Here is a 16,462-nt window from a genome sequence, read left to right as displayed (position 1 = left end):
ATGTATCCAAATGTTAGGTAACGGAGACCTTCGAATGAGGACCACCGTGACCGTGACGCCGGACCACTCCGTCTACAGTATCTTTCTTGGCCTACAAAAGTTCAGTCTCTCCTCTGGTTATCAATTATATTCGTGTCGCTCGTTACATACTTTCACACACGGTTCTCTTTAGATTTCTTCATACAATGTTGCAGTTTGCAACCTTGTTTCTAACACAGGCTGGCCGGGTATCAGTCTCTCCGACTCACCGGCTGTGCTGTTTTTACTGGTGCTGCTTTGTTGTGGGAGCCAAGGACAGTAACATTGCGGCAACCATTCCTACCCGCCTTGGTCATCGACGCGGGAGAGCCCCAGGTACCTCCAACACACAATGCAGGTTTCTTCAGCTTTAGTCCCCGGTCTTATTTTCCAAGGTTCACGAAAGTATAGTCTGAAAAGGTCAAGGGCACTTCCCTCCTTGCAAACCTCTCTGGTCTCACAGTCTTTCTCCTTGTATAAAACTGCCATCTTGGAACTGCTGCTTCGTGTGCTTTCCTCAGAATGTGCTTTCGTGCTCCGTCTTTTGTCTGTGCGGGGAAAGTGTGATGAAGTCAGGTGTGCGTAATGAGCAGTAATTGCCTGACCATTGCACTGGGACATGTCAGGTATACGGCTCGGGTGTTCGTCTGTTTTCGCTCACAGTGCTGTCCGTGAGAAAGTGTTTGTGTCGGGAAAGTGGGTGCGGGGGGAGGGGCAATTTGAGTTCCTAAGTATCCTACCTAGTAGGATGGGGAAGAAGTTTTACAGGGAAGGGGATACCGCGTCTCACCATCCGGTGTCCCACTCCCAGAAGACCCCTCATAAAGGTGATCATCGTGCACTGGTTCACCCCCAGGAACTGGATCCAAAAGCGATGGCCATCTCCTGGCCACCTGGATGACAGATCGCTGGGGACTAGCGGGTGACACCTTCAGGTTGCTCACAGCGGGGACGGCTGGGAGGGGTGATAAAGAATCATCGGGAGAAGAATCCATAGAAACAACATTATGGTAAGGTAATTCCTCCTTCAATAGATTCCTCATCTTGATAGACTCCCCAAGCAGTAAGCCAAAGGAGGAGGGCAGAAAGGATTACACATGCAGGTTCTGCAGAACAGCTCTGCCAAAACGAGCGTCACCCTGTGCAACATCTAAAGCAAAATGCTTCTTGAAAGTATGAAAGAGAACCACATGGCAGCACAGCAAATGTCCCGACCAGGGAAGCCCCTCTGAAGGGCTGTGGAAGCAGAGATACCCCTGGTGGAATGGGCCCTGATACATGGTGGGACTTCTTTTCCGGCTGACTCATAGCACTCAGAGATGCATAAAATGATCCAGCGTGAGACTGTTTGGTAATCGCAAGACCTTTGCGTGAAAGAGAATAGGCGACGAACAATTGGTCCGTCTTCCTGAACTCTGCTGTGCGAGCAACTTAAAAGTGGAGGGCTCTTTTAGGATCAAGACGGTGAAGACGCTCTTCCTCCTTAGAAGGGTGGGAAGAAGGGTAGAACACTGGCAAGTCAATAGAATGCGAAAGGTGAAATTCAGAAACAGTCTTCGGAAGGAACCCTGGTCGGACCTTAAGATAAACTATCTCTGAAGAAACGCAAAAAGGGAGGATTGCAGTAGAAGGCCTGCAGCTCACTAACCCTCTTGGCCGATGTGATGGCAATCAAAAAGGCTGCCTTAAGGGACAGCAACCTAAGCAAACAAGAATGCATAAAGGTGAGAACCAGGTTAAGGTCCCAATATGGAACAAAGGGTGTTGGGCAGGAATTTGTTGAGAAGGCCTTTCAGGAATTGGGACATGACCGGTATGGTAAAAAAGGAACCTTGATCCAGGGCCTTTTGAAAACAGAAAGGGCCGCCAAATACCCCTTGCAACCTGAAGAGGCTAGTGACAGAAGGAACTACATCACCTTTGTGGTAGGGCAAGAGATGGGGTCAACTTCGCGCTCCCTGCTCCACGCCTCAAATCTTGTCCACCTGCACGCATCCAATGATCTTGTAGATGGTCTGTGTGCAGCCAGCAACACCTCAAGAACTTCCTCGGAGAGGTCCCAGTCATCATACCTCATCCGCTCAAGAGTTACGCATGTAGGTTGAGGGAAATCGGGGTCGGGTTTAGTATCCAACCCTCCGACTGGTTGAGGAGATCCGGCCGCCAAGGCAACCGGTGAGGTGGATAGATGGATAGATCCAAGAGGTTGGAGTATCAGGTCCTCCTCGCCCAATCCGGGGCGGATCAAGATCATGGTCGCTTGAAACCTCTTCAACCTCCTGAGAATCCATGGGATGATGGAGATCAGAGGGAATGCGTAATGGAGAGGGAAGGTCCAATCCACCAGAAACACATCCCCCAGTGCACCAGTCGCTGGGAGTTTCCTCGAGCAAAGCCGCTCACACTTCCTGTTGGCTTCTGTGGCAAACTGATCCACTGCTGGGGTATCCCTAAGAGCGAAGATCTCTTCCAGAACTTCCAGGCACACTTCCCACTCATGTGAGGCGTGCTCTACCTGCTCAGAGCATCCGCCAAACTGTTCTCTATCCCTGCCAGATGAACTGCAGAGACAGATTTGATTCTCTAGCGACCAGAACCACAGCTGTATCGCTTCTGTGCAGAGGGGACGTGAAAGCACTCCACCTTGCTTGTTTAAGTAGTGCATGGCCACCGTGTTGTCCGTCAGAATCAGAACTTCCCCTTGAGCGATGGGGCAAAAGCCTTCAGGGCTAGCCTGATGGCTAGCAACTCCAGCCTGTTGATATGCCACCTGGATTGCGACGCAGCCGGGTGGCCGCTCACCTGCCAGTCTTCGCAGTGAGCACCCCAACCCTTCAGGGACGCATCCTTGACCACTCGGGCCTGAGGCCAAGGAGGCCAGAAGGGTTCTCCCGCCATCAGATTCTTGCATGTGTCCCACCAGCCGTCTGCAAACTACATGGCTGGACACCTTGTGAGGATAGGAGAGATCTCCCAGATACTGAGACCACTGGTCACGTAGGAGCCACTGAAGAGATCTCATACAGTCTGGCATCAGGAAAATGCAGCAGGCCATGAGGCCCAAAAGGTGGAGAAAGGAAGCCACTGGTAAGGCTGCGTGGTTCCGGAACAACTGGACCATCTGTTATAAGTTGTTGGCTCTCTCCTCGGGCGTGAAGGCCTTCCCTGCCCAAGTGTCTAGCACAGCCCTGGCGAACTGCAGAATTTGGACCGGTGTCAAGTGGGACTTCAAGTTCAGGGAGAAAGCCAGCCTGTGCAGTAGCCGACAGGTGTCTAAATGAGTCAAAACCTGTTCCATTGACTTCCCTCGGATCAGCCAGTCATCCAGGTGCAGGAATATGTGGACTCTGGATCTCCCGAGGTGAGCCGCGACTACCGCCATGAGCTTGTTGAAGACCCTTTGAGCGGGGGTCAATGTTAATGTTAAAGGACATTTGTACCGTGCACTATCACCACCGAAGTGGTCCCCTGGCGCTCTGGCGGCTCTGAAAAAAGGGAAGGAGAGGGGGTGGGTTCGTGGGAGTAAGCTGGAAAGGCGCAAGAGAGCAGTGATGTGCTGTTGGCAGCCTCAGCCCGGTGGGTCCGTCGGCTGGGCTTGGGGTGTTTTATGGTCCGTAGTCGTCGTGTGCTGTTGTGCAAGTCTATGTGTGGTTTGTTTTGTTGTTGCGAAGTTTGTGCGGAATGCTGCGTTTAAGGCTTGTGGTTGTGTTTGGTTATAGTTTGAGAGGTGTATGAAGAGGGATGGAATTGTTAGTTGGTTGGTTAGTTGGCATTGCTGTTCTTGCAATTGTGGGATTCCATCTAGGTCCGGTACATGCTAACAGTCACAATTCTATCTGGATGCCGCGCAAGCTAGGTTCACAATTGTAAGTGTGGTGCACGCTAACAGTTACAAATGCTGACAATCACATTTGTGAAATTCCATCTAAGTGTGATATATGCTAACCTTCACATTTCTGTCTAGATTTGGCGCAGGCTAAACTTGGGAATTCCATCTAAGTGTGGCTTATGCTAACAAACACATTTCTGAAGTTTCATCTGAGTATGGCATATGCTAAGAATCACATTTCTGAAATTCCATCTAAGTGTGATACATGCTAATAATCACATCTCCGTCTAGATTTGGCGCAGGCCGAACTTGAGAACTCCATTTAGGTGTGGCATATGCTAACAATCACATTTCTGTCTAGATTTGGCGCAGGCCAGATTTGAGAATTCCATCTAGGTGTGGCACAGGCTAAGAATCACACTTCTGTCTAGATTTGGCGCAGGCCACATTTGAGAATTCCATCTAGGTGTGGCACATGCTAAGAATCACACTTCTGTCTCGATTTGGCGCTTCTATCTAAGAGTGGACATGCTAATATTCACAGTTCCGTCTAAGAGTGGACATGCTAATATTCACAGTTCCATCTAAGAGTGGACATGCTACCATTCACAGTTCCGTCTAGGAGTGGACATGCTAACACTCACAGTTCCGTCTAAGATTGGACATGCTAGTATTATGGCACTCTATGTTATTGGTAGGCAAGCTAGAGTGGCGGGGTTTTCTGGAGTAGAGTGATTGCTCTACTCCCCACCCATGCCACACTCACGTTTTTTTGTTGGTGTCTGTTGGCTGCAGGCCTCCTTGGCGTCCCCTGCGGACACCTGCAGACACATCTTGGAACCGCCATTGTTGGAGCCGCCCTTTGCCTTGGGGCCCTTAGCCGCAGGGGCTGCTGGGCAGAGGGCTGCCCGTGTCGTGTCCAGGTTGAGGAGGGGTAGGCCAATCAGGGCATGGGGGAGGGTGCCGGAGGCGGGACTGAAGGGGAAGCTGGAACGGGGAATCGAGGACAGCAGGGATGGCTCTGTGTGGAATTGGAGCGCCATGCTGCTTCAGATGGAGTTGGGCAGCAGAAAAAACGAAACGCTTACCTGTAGAACCACGATCTAAGTGGCTCAGGCAGCATGAGTGCAACGGGTTAGGCCCTGCAGCACAACACGGTCGGGGGAGCCAATCAGGGCATGGGGGAGGGTGCCGGAGGCGGGACTGAAGGGGAAGCTGGAACGGGGAATCGAGGACAGCAGGGATGGCTCTGTGTGGAATTGGAGCGCCATGCTGCTTCAGATGGAGTTGGGCAGCAGAAAAAACGAAATGCTTACCTGTAGAACCACGATCTAAGTGGCTCAGGCAGCATGAGTGCAACGGGTTAGGCCCTGCAGCACAACACGGTCGGGGGAGCCAATCAGGGCATGGGGGAGGGTGCCGGAGGCGGGACTGAAGGGGAAGCTGGAACGGGGAATCGAGGACGGCAGGGATGGCTCTGTGTGGAATTGGAGCGCCATGCTGCTTCAGATGGAGTTGGGCAGCAGAAAAAACGAAACGCTTACCTGTAGAACCACGATCTAAGTCAAAAACCCAAAGGCAGCACCTTGAACTAAAAGTGCTCGTCCCCAATGAGGAACCGCAGGAATTTTCTGTGCATCTGATGTATCGGTACATGGAAGTAGGCATCCTGCAGGTCTATGGACACCAGCCAGTCCTGAAGCTCGATAGCGTGGAGAATTTCTCTCAACGTCACCATCCTGAATTTGTCTTTTTCAGGAACTTGTTTAGAGTCCTAAGGACCAGAATGGGACAGGGACCTCCTCCTTTTTTGTGCACCAGGATATACTGGGAATACCAGCCCGACCCTCTCTGATTGGGAGGCACCTCTTCCAGGGCACACTTTGACAACAGGGCTCTCAGTTCTTCCTGGAGCTCCTGTCCCGGTTGGATCGGTGAAGACGCGAGTCTGTCTGGAGGTTCTCAAAAAGGGGAGACAATAACCCCACCGAATTAACTACAGGGCCCAGGCATCGGAGGTTATCCCCGGCCACTCGGACCAATTGCCAGCCAAATGTCCATCAACCGGTATGTCGTGGGAGGGGAAAATCAAATTGGCTTCTAAGGTGCTGTTGCCCCAGCGGCAGCTGCTGTCCCTTAGAAGCTCCTCTGCCCCTTCCAGAATGCAAGAAATGCCTCTGACTGGCTTGTGTGGGCTGCGCTTTCCTGCCATAAAGCACATAGTGCCTATAGCTGGCTGCGCTGCCAAACTCAACAGCAATTTTAGACCCCTTGAATTTCTCCAAAGAGTCATCCACCTTCTGGTCGAAAAGCATCTCGCCCTCAAAAGGCATATCAAGAAGGCGGTGTTGTGCATAGGGGGAGAAGCTAGAAGTTTTCTAATAGGCCTGCCTTCTCATAACTACTGCCGATCCCATGGAGCGGCCAACGCAGTCAGCAATGTCCAGGGCTGTTTGCAAGGACTTGGCAGTTTCCATCCCATCCTCCACCGGCTGTATAAATCCATCCCGCATTTGAGCTCCCAGGACTTATTCTGCTGCATGCTCTACTGCCTTCCAGAAAACGCCTTTGTAAACTTTGCGAAACCACAAGCTACGTTTGTGGCCTTAAGAGCCATGCTGCCAGAGGTAAATACCTTTTTGGCCAAAGCGTCAATCCTTTTCCCTTCCCAGTCTGTAGGGAGATTACGCAGATGCCACGGGCCTGGAGGATATAGAGGCAGTCTGAACTACCAGCCTTTCCAGGGAAGGGTGTGTTGAGAGGAAGGAGGGATCCCCTCTTGCCTGCTTTTACTTCCATGTGATTTTGGTACTTGCAGGGGGGGGCAAAGTGCATGGGGTCCGCCAGATGGAAGCCAAAGGGTCAGCTATGGCCTGATTGAAGGGCATGTTGTGTTCAATAGCCTGTACCTCATCCAGGATGTACGTCAGGTCATACCCTTGATGGGGAATAGCGGTCGACTTGAGGCAGAGTGTGTCAACCACTTTCTCTACTAATGTCCGGAATTTGACATGAGAGCGAGCGTAGGGTTGTTTCCGTTGCATCTCAAGATCTGGAGATGTGTCCAACACACTGGCATCTTGAAGGCCTTGAGCAAGTGCCATCAAGTTGTCTCGGGTCTCGAAATAGTCGATGCTGCCAGACCCCACAAAGATGAGGTCGACATCTTCACATTCTTCGGCTTGATGGGCGCCAAAAATTGACCTCATTGAGTCGAAAAAGCGTATCCGTCTAGCGCCGACGTCTATGGTCGACAACCAAGGCTGATCTTTCGGCTCCATAGGTCTGGATGCCGAGGCTGAGGGTTTAGCTTGCAGTGGAGCCGTAGAGGTCAATGGGTTAGATTTCGGAGCCAATAGCTGTGACGGGCTTCTAGAAGGCGATTTACTGGCCTGATAGGGCCACGGAACTCGAAAAGCACAATTAGCGCCAAAGACGTCAACCTTTTGGCAAGCGTGGGGATCGAGGGCAGCGAGCGCTGCTTTTGCTGACGAGGCCTGCTGGTCGGGGGTGGGACTTGCACCGACAGCCGCCTGTAGACAAAACATGTCAAGCATTTCCTTTTTAGACAAATCCCACTCTTCCCGAGTGGTCGGTCCCTTAGAGGGGTTACCTCGTTCCGAGGAAGAATCCGATTCCCGTCGATGGTGGCCTCGCTTCTTCCGTGAGGAAGAGGATGAGGAATGTCTTCTGGAGTGGGAGTTCTCTTTTTGTTTTCTTGCCGTGCCGGCTCTTGTCGGGACAAGTGCGCTCCTCAGTCTTGGCCTCAGACGACCGGATGAGAGACAGTGCCAGAGACTTCAGCGACGGTCGGCCCAGGGCCAGTTTACCGGCCCTGTCTCGCATGGATTTGGGTTGCATCTTGGCACTCAGGCCTCCGTGTCGTGAGTGCAACTCAGACACCATAAACAGACGTCATGTGGGTCAGTCACTGACATTTTGGCCTTGCAATCCAAGCACCGATTGAAACCTGAGATCCCGTGTGAAGACATCGTTGAAGTGAAGAAGGATGGATGGGTTTATTGCATTTCGACGCCCAGAGACGTGTCCAGCCCGCTGGCATCGTGCAGTCCCTCAGCCAAGACTAAGCGGTCTGCTTGATCGACAAAGTACTCGATACCACCAGCTCCAGAGTAGACGGTTTGTTATCATTGGTGCTGAAGATGTCTGCCATCGAGCAAAAAAAAAAAAAAAAGCTGGATTTCGGCGTGAAAGATCACTCAATGCCGATGGTTTGGCAGTCAGCGCCGACGAGGTCTTGAGCGCAGGGGATGCATCAGGGATAATCAGTGCCTGTGGTGCACAGGAAGGTCTCAGTGGCACGGTATTGCTCCGCACTGTCGAAATTGGTTTTGCTCTGGAGCCGGAGTCACTGGGCGACGCTGAAGCTACCGGGGCCTGCTGTATTGGGGGCTCACCCGCACCCATGGCTGCCCTCTTGAACATTTCCAACATTTGAGACTTGAAGTCCTCCCATTTGGCTCTGGACGCCAGCCCTGCCAACGATAATGCATTCGGAAGAAGAATCAGATTTGTGCTGGTTACGGTGGCGCCACTTCTTGCAAGAGGAATACGAGGACTAGCAGCTCTAAGAATGCGACCGTTTCTTGGTCATCCACCAATGCCATTCTTCCTTCTCCGTGGTATGACCTTCCATTTCGGCCTCCAAGGACAGAACGGTCGACATCGCTGGTGACTTTGAGGACGGTTGCCTACTGCGAGCTTCGCCGCCCGCTCCCTCAAAGGCTTTGGGTTCATCTTACCGCAAGACGAGCAACACAGTGTCGTGATGATGCCGAGGCACCACACGCATATCTCATGCGGGTTGGTCACTGACATTTTCGAGCCGCAGTCTGTGCAGTACTTGAAACCCGTGATCCGGGGCGCGACATGGTCGCCCGCATAAGTGAACAGAATTTGACAAACGGCGACTGAAAAATCAAAGGATTGTAAGCGCTGTGCTCCTCACGAGCAGTGTGCTGAGCGCACAGAAAAAAGGACAGGCGATATGGGGCCGTATTTACGTATGGTGAGCAACATCACATTCGGAGCAGACGATCAAGGTGGATCGACGGCCGAGTCACACTACGCACCCTGTCAGTTTTTTCCGAGTAGCTGATGCTGGAAGGGATATCTATCCGATGACGAATCGGTGGGAGAAAGGCAATCCATTGAAACAGCAAGACTGCACTTGACCTCCAGGAGCAGAAAAAAAACCTGGAATATGCCAATAACTACATGAGCAAGTGAGTTAAGATAGTAAAAAAATGCAGGAATCAGCGGGAGAACCCCTGTAAACAGGACAGACAGGGCCTTAAGTACCACTGCAAAAAGGGATGGGAAAAAGGGTCAAATGACCAATAGTAGGACTGCTACTCAGCCTAGACCACCCCCAAAAGGTGAGAAGAGCTCAGGGACCTACACTAGTCTAAACCAATAAAGGCCAATATCCAGGCAGCCCTGATGATCTGAAGGGCCATTTTAAACCCAAATTGCGGTTGAACTGAACAAAGAGAGCCCTTAAATACAATGCAATCTGCCTGGACTCCACCTCCACAAGGCGTGATGATGCCAGGGGGCTTCCCCTGTGCATAAGACTCTCCTTACCTCCTTCTGCTCCGAGTCATGGAAGTTAAATACAGGTCTCTGGTTAAGTAGACATTTTCCTTTCTTTCTCCACATGCGATTCTTTTTACATTGCCTTTAGATAAACAGAACATTGCCTCACCATCCTTCAATGAAGACAGTCCCACAGATGCAGCTATGATATTTCACATAGGAAGTTCCGCACAGGAACAGGAGTGCTTGTCCCCAAAGGGGGGAGTCTCTCCCGGTGCATTCCCACTTGCCTCGATCCCTAGGGAGGGTCATTCAGAGAGGGCTCATCTCCATAGCCTCACAGGAGGAGTCTTTCCCTTGGGGAGAAGGGATGAATACCTTGGATTCGTCACCGTAGTTCCGGAGCAAAGCAGAAGGCCTGAAGGTGAAGGTTACCTAAGAGTCTGCTAGCAGGAGGATGACATAATATCGTCAACCTAAAAATAACGCTGAATGGGGGCAGAGAGGGGAAAATACCCATTGTTGCAAATGCTGCAGAAACAGAGTCTGGGAGAGAGCGCAAGTGAAAGCCGAGAAAACCAGTACAGCAAGGTTGTGTAGGGAAACCAGGTTCATGTTGGAGAAGAAGATGAGAAAAGGAACTCAAAAAACTAGATGCATGGGAAAGGTCTTGAAAGAGTAAAAGCAAGAAGACCAAAAGGGGGGCCCGGACTCTGAGAAAACCCAGGAAGAGCCTTCCCAGGAGAACGTATCGGTTTTGTGTTAGCAGATTGAGATTCGAGAGTAGGATTTATGAACACTTTTGTTAGCTAAACCTTGGAACATTTGTTAGCTTGTGGTTGCCAGGAAGCAAAAATACATTACATTGGACACTTTTGCAGAACAGGGTGTTCCAGGGGACAAGGATTCTTAAGAACAGGTTAAAAGCTTTATGATTAGGACACTTGTTTCTGAAGGTGTTATGATCATCCTTATTGCTTGGAGCTATTTTCATAGTTCCTATAGGCATGTGATCCAACTCCGTCCCTCATTGAATATTGAAATTAAGCCATCAGTTTGAACCACAATCCAAGTCAAAGAAAAAAAATCACAGTGAATCCAGCAGCAGTGTTGGGAGGCTCATAAAAGAGGTAACAAGTTGCAAAAAAGAAAATTTCCCAAAAAACACAAATGGCACACAGTCAAGTATAGCAGGTAGCATAGAACTATTCCCAACATTGTCAGCCTACCCTCCCACAACAATAGATCCAAAAGCACAAAGGTGTACCAGCCCAACTCACCTGCAGTGGAGACCACATGCAGCAGCATCTCAATCTCACAGGTGAATAAAGTCCAGCTGCTGTAGGAATACTCCCACCGCACAAGGTAGGCATGGTCCTCAAGGATCACCTGTCCGAGCGTTCCCTGTGGAATCCGCAGGTTTGTCTGACCAACTCCTGAAAAAGGGAGTACATCACTAAATTAAAGATCGGCAAATTTAAATGGGTCAAACAGTTTCTTACTTGAAACAACATTTCAATAGTATGCAACTTCCTTCTGCAACCCTTAAAGCCGACCAAGATTCACAAGCCTAGAACAAACTCATCAGTGCACGGTTTGTCTTCCCCCAACATCAACAGTGAATGACTTGAAGCAAATAAATCAGAGCAAAATGACATACAGTTCCAATAGTCAATTCCTGCTGAGAATGCAACCTTACAAAACCCGAGACAAAACACTTTAAAGTTAACACAGTGCAAGTATCAGGTCAAGCATTACACTAACAATAACCTAAAGTGGAGGAGAGAGAGGCTTCAGGATTTTCTAAGACACACCAACACATTCAATCAATGTTTCACTGGTCCAACCCGTATCCTAGGATCAATCTCTCCAGAGTTCAAGGTAAGTAAGCCAGTTCCAAGGTACATGGTAACAGTACAGTTCTCCCCTGGATAAGAAAGGGGATCAATAAAAGCATAGTCCTAGACTCAGCCACGTTGTCAGTTCATGGGCAGGGACAACTACCAAGCACGATGCGCAAGAGGGCCCCTGGGAGTGAGGCCCAAACTCAGGTTTCACCAAGAAAAGTCAGACCCGGGTAACTGCAGCAGCGGCCTTTACAAGCATAGAGAATAACGGGCACTAGTGGGAATTCAGCCCCTCAAACTCCAAATGAAGAAACCACAAACCCTAGGTGGTAGTAATTATATATGGGATACATTATTCACCGTAATCTTATTTCTGATGCTTGTATCTGCTTAGATTCACATGCTGTGCACAGGCCGAAATCTAGTGGAAGCTGCGGAGTATTACAGTTTGTTTTTCGAAAATCGAAAATGGGCGTCGACACAGGACGTACCAGTAATACTATCCCTAGTGTGACGTCCACTGTACCCATGATCCCTCACGCGTGTAGGACCCTCAGATTGTATTTTTTCTGACATGAGGTAGCATGATGAGTAGCGCGAGTACAGATTATACAAGCAGATAGATAAGACTACAAGCATCCATGCGCCTTCTCTCAGGGGGGAGGAAGAGCGGGCGCATGTGAATCTAAGCAGATACAAGCTTCCGAAATACGATTGCGGTGAGTAATGTATCCCGTCTGAGGCTTGTGGAATCTGCTTAGATGACATGCTGTGCATAGATTAGCGAGTAGTGTTAGAAGAAGGAGGTGCGATGTGAGAAGGGTCATGAGCAAATAAATGTCTTAGAACCGCTTGTCCCACTTGAGTATCGGTCTTGGAATGAGTGTCAATGCTATAGTGCTGAGTAAAAGTGTGAATAGAGCTCCATGTAGCTGCTTTGCAAATGGTGTCAAGAGGTACATTTGCAACGAAAGCCAGAGTGGCCCCAATGCCTCTTGTAGAGTGGGCTCTTGACATAAAAGGCAGTGTCTTTTCAGAAAGGGAGTAACATAGTTGGATACAATTGACTATCCACTTGGAGACGGCACCTTTAGAGACGCGATCTCCTTCTCTGCCTGTAGCTACGGAGACAAACAGTTGGTCTGTTTTTCTTAGCAACACCGGGGCACACCTATGTTTTGTAAAAAAATATTTTAACAAGATGGGTTTATGGTAACCTTTAGAGATTAAGGTTTGTTTGAGGTGCGGGGGAGCAAAACTCAACCTTGGAAACTAGGTTGGATAAATGAGAGAACAAAATGTGGTTGTTCCTAGAGGTTTAGGAACTCCCGTCAACTGCACACTATCTATTATCCGTGGAGCAGATCAGTAATTCAGTGTTATTTATATATAATTTCACATTAACAATTTGATGCATAAAATGCAGTTCATAGTTCAGCTGATGGGACAGTAAGAGTAAATAACCAGCTCACAAGATTTCATGTAAAAAAACAATTCATACATTTATTTATACAGTGTTTTTAGGCCCAACGCGTTTATACAGTGTTTTTAGGCCCAACGCATTTCGAGTATAAACTCTTCTTCAGGGGCAGAATCATATTTCACAAACTTCTAGAAAAAGATTGAGAAGAACAAGTAACTTCTTACCTGGTAACGTTCTTTCGACGGGATGTTCCTCCGACGTATTCCTCATCTTTGATAATACGTTTCCAGCTTGCTGGCCTCGGAAATGTTTTCTGTAGAGGGCGCTGCGTGTCGACGTCCGCCGAGTCGATGTCCTTCGACGGCCACCGTATCGGCGCAGACGTCACCATGCCCATAAATAGCCACGCGCTGCGTCCGTTGCTCAGTTCCGTTTTGTAGCATAAGAAAAGTCATGCCTGAATTGGTTATTGACCTTGAAGGAGCGTAAGCTGCAACCACAAGGGAAGTTATCACTGCGGGGATGGTTGGGAGGGGCGATAAAGGATATGTCGGAGGAACACCCCGTTGAAAGAACGTTACCAGGTAAGAAGTAACTTGTTCTTCGAAGATATTGTGTCCTCCGACGTATTCCTTATCTTTGATAGACTCCCATAGCAGTGGCATGTAATTGGAGGCGGGAGTGAGAGTGTTATGTATCCCTTTAGGGATGGACCGAATGTAATACGGCCTTGCCAAATCTGGTCTCTTGAGCAGTGGAGGAATCCAGATTGTAAAATTTTGTGAATGTATGTGCGGATGACCATGTGGCAGCCGCACATATGTCCCGGACCGATACCCCTCGTTGGAGAGCCGAAGAGGCTGCGATACCCCTGGTTGAATGAGCCCTGAGATTTTGGGGTGGCTCTTTCCCTGCTAGTCTATAACATTCCAGGATGGCCAAAATAATCCATCTGGAGATGGTTTGTTTTGTTATGGGTAGTCCCAACTTGTGACCTGAGTATCCTACAAACAGTTGGTCTGCTTGCCTGATCCTAGCCATTCTGCTGATGTAAAAGCTGAGAGCTCGCCTAGGGGCCAGCCTATGTAGCCTTTCCTCCTCTTTCCCCGGATGGGGAGGAGGGTAGAACGAAGACAAGGTAATTTTCTGAGTAATATGAAATTCAGAAACCACCTTTGGGAGGAAATTAGGCTTCACCTGTAGGACAACTTTGTCCTTGTGGAAGATTGCATGTGGGGGTTTACAGGAGAGAGCTTGTAGCTCGCTCACCCTCCTAGCAGATGTTAGTGCTACCAATAGGACAGTTTTAAGCGTGAGAAATCTCAGCGCGCAAGAGTGAAGTGGTTCGAATGGAGTGCCCATTAAGAAGTTTAAGACTAAATTTAAGTCCCATAAGGGAACCTGGAATGGTTTTGGAGGGTAAACATTAGTTAGTCCCTTGAGAAATTGTACCACTAGAGGAAGTTTGAAATACGATGGTTCCTCCGCAGTGCGCTTGAAGTTAGAAAGCGCTGCGAGATAGCCTTTTACAGTGCCCACTTGAAGGCCTGAGTTTGCCAAGTAGAGTAGAAAGAAACGATAACACTGTTGGTGTACCACATGAAAAAGGGTCAATATTCTCTTCCCTACACCAGCTGCAAAATTTGTTCCAACGGCAGCAGTATAAAGACTTTGTTGCCGGTCTTCTGGCCGTAAGCAACACCTCCATGAAGTCATCAGGGAAAAGCCAATCCTTGTACCTCAACCTTTCAGAAGCCAAGCGTGAAGGTTGAGGGTTCTGGTGTCTGGATGGAGAACCTGACCTCCCTTCTGCGAGAGAAGATTCTCTTTGAGTGGAAGACGGATTGGAGGACAGATGGCCATATCTAGAAGGTCCGGGTATCACGTTCTCCTGGCGCAATCCGGGGCAATTAGGATCATGGTTTTCCGGAATCTTCTCAACCTCCTGATCATTTGAGGAATAACAGGGACTGGAGGGAACGCGTAAAGGAGTGGAAACTCCCAGTCCACTACGAACGCATCTCCTAGAGCTCCTCTCGGGGGAAATTCCCTTGAACAGAACAGATCGCACTTCTTCTTGTTGCTTGTGGCGAACAGATCCACCTGAGAGGTTCCCCAAAGGGTGAATATCTCTTGAAGGACTTCCTGAGCTAGCTCCCACTCATGGGAGACTGTGCCCTGCCTGCTCAGAGCGTCCGTTGTCAAGTTCTACTCTCCGGCTAGGTGGACAGCCGATATATTCCTTCTTGGATTGCCCAAAACCAGAGCTGCATTGCCTCTCTGCACAGTGGCAGTGATCCTACGCCTCCTCTTTTGTTGAGATAGTGCATGGCCACCGTGTTGTCCGTCATTATCAGGACATTTCTCCCCTGTACTGATGGCAGGAAAGCTTTCAGTGCTAGTCTGATTGCTGTCAGCTCTAATAGGTTGATGTGTATCTGGACTCCGATGGAGACCAACGACCGCTGATGGTCAAGTCGTTGGCATGGGCTCCCCACCCCGTGAGTGAGGCGTCTGTGACTACTGTTATCTCTGGCCATGGTTGCCAAAACAGTTCTCCTTTCAAAATGTTCTCTGGATAGGCCCACCATTGAAGGTCGCGGGCTACCTTGTCCGGAATCCGGAGGAGATCTGTCATTCTCCCTGAGAATTGCGACCACTGACTTCTCAGTGCCCACTGAAGAGATCTCATTCTCAGGCGAGCCTCTGGCACAAGGAAGATGCAGGATGCCATCAGGCCTAGCAACCTCAAAAAAGCCGAAGGCTGGGAGACGTTGGGCATTTTGAAACTTGGTGACCATCTATAGAATATCCTGAGCCCTCACCTCTGGTGGCAAGGCTTTTCCCAGGGAAGTGTCCAGGACCGCTCCAATGAACTGGAGTCTCTGTGATGGTATCATCTGTGACTTCTTTAAATTGAGGGAGAAGCCCAGTCTGTGAAGGAAGTGGCAGACATAATCTAGCTGGGCCTGGGCCTGTTCCGAATATACAGCCCTGATCAGCCAATCGTCCAGGTAGGTGTAGACGTGGATCCCTTCCCTCCTTAGACTCGCCGCCACTACCGACATCAGCTTGGTGAAGACCCTCGGGGCGGAGGTCAGCCCAAATGGCAGAACTCGAAATTGATAATGAGAGCCGCCAATTGCGAACCTCAGGTATTTCCTGTGTTTGAGATGGATTGGCACATGGAAATAAGCATCCTGAAGGTCCAGAGATACCAGCCAGTCCTGGAGCTGGAGGGCCTGAAGGATCTGAGAGAGAGTTACCATCTTGAACTTGTCCTTCCTGAGGAACTTGTTCAATTCTCGTAAGTCCAGGATGGGTCTCAGTCCTCTGTCCTTCTTTGGTATGAGAAAGTAGGGGGGAGTACCAGCCCTTGTTCCTGTCCGCTACAGGTACCGGTTCTATGGCACCTTTCTCTAGCAGGTCTATAATTTCCTGCAAGAGGAGCGGATTTGGAACTTTCAGAGAGCTGTTCCCCGGTGGATGACTCCGAGGAATGTGTAGAAAGGGTAGGCAGTAACCTTAGGCAACTGTTTCCAATGCCCAATCATCTGACGTTATAGCCTGCCATTCCGTCAGATGGTGAGTTAACCTGCCCCCTACAGGTATAGGGTGTGGAAAGGCCTCAGAGTGGCTTGGGGGCGGCTGATGCAGATACCGAGGGTAAAGAGGCACCTGCTGCTGCTGCGGCCTTAGTACTTTTGACCCGTCCACCTCGGGTGAATCTCCTTTGGCCTCTTTGAGCCGGCTGTCCTCTGCCTTTACCGAATGCGGAATAATAGC

General features: G+C 49.7%; 1 protein-coding gene across 4 annotated transcripts in view; it reads right to left on the bottom strand.

Moving 5' to 3' along the window:
- Positions 1-16,462, bottom strand: part of NUP188 (nucleoporin 188) — a 1,828,090-nt gene that overhangs the window by 1,136,245 nt on the left and 675,383 nt on the right. For all 4 annotated transcript variants that reach the window (XM_069609202.1, XM_069609203.1, XM_069609201.1 and 1 more), the window contains exon 16: positions 10,687-10,842. In XM_069609202.1, coding sequence (XP_069465303.1) covers positions 10,687-10,842 — 156 coding nt within the window. The remainder of the gene's footprint in view (positions 1-10,686; positions 10,843-16,462) is intronic.

The sequence above is a fragment of the Ambystoma mexicanum genome, chromosome 8, assembly GCF_040938575.1.
Source record: "Ambystoma mexicanum isolate Mex_15411 chromosome 8, UKY_AmexF1_1, whole genome shotgun sequence".
NCBI lineage: Eukaryota > Metazoa > Chordata > Amphibia > Caudata > Ambystomatidae > Ambystoma > Ambystoma mexicanum.
This window is presented reverse-complemented; position numbering and strand designations above follow the sequence as displayed.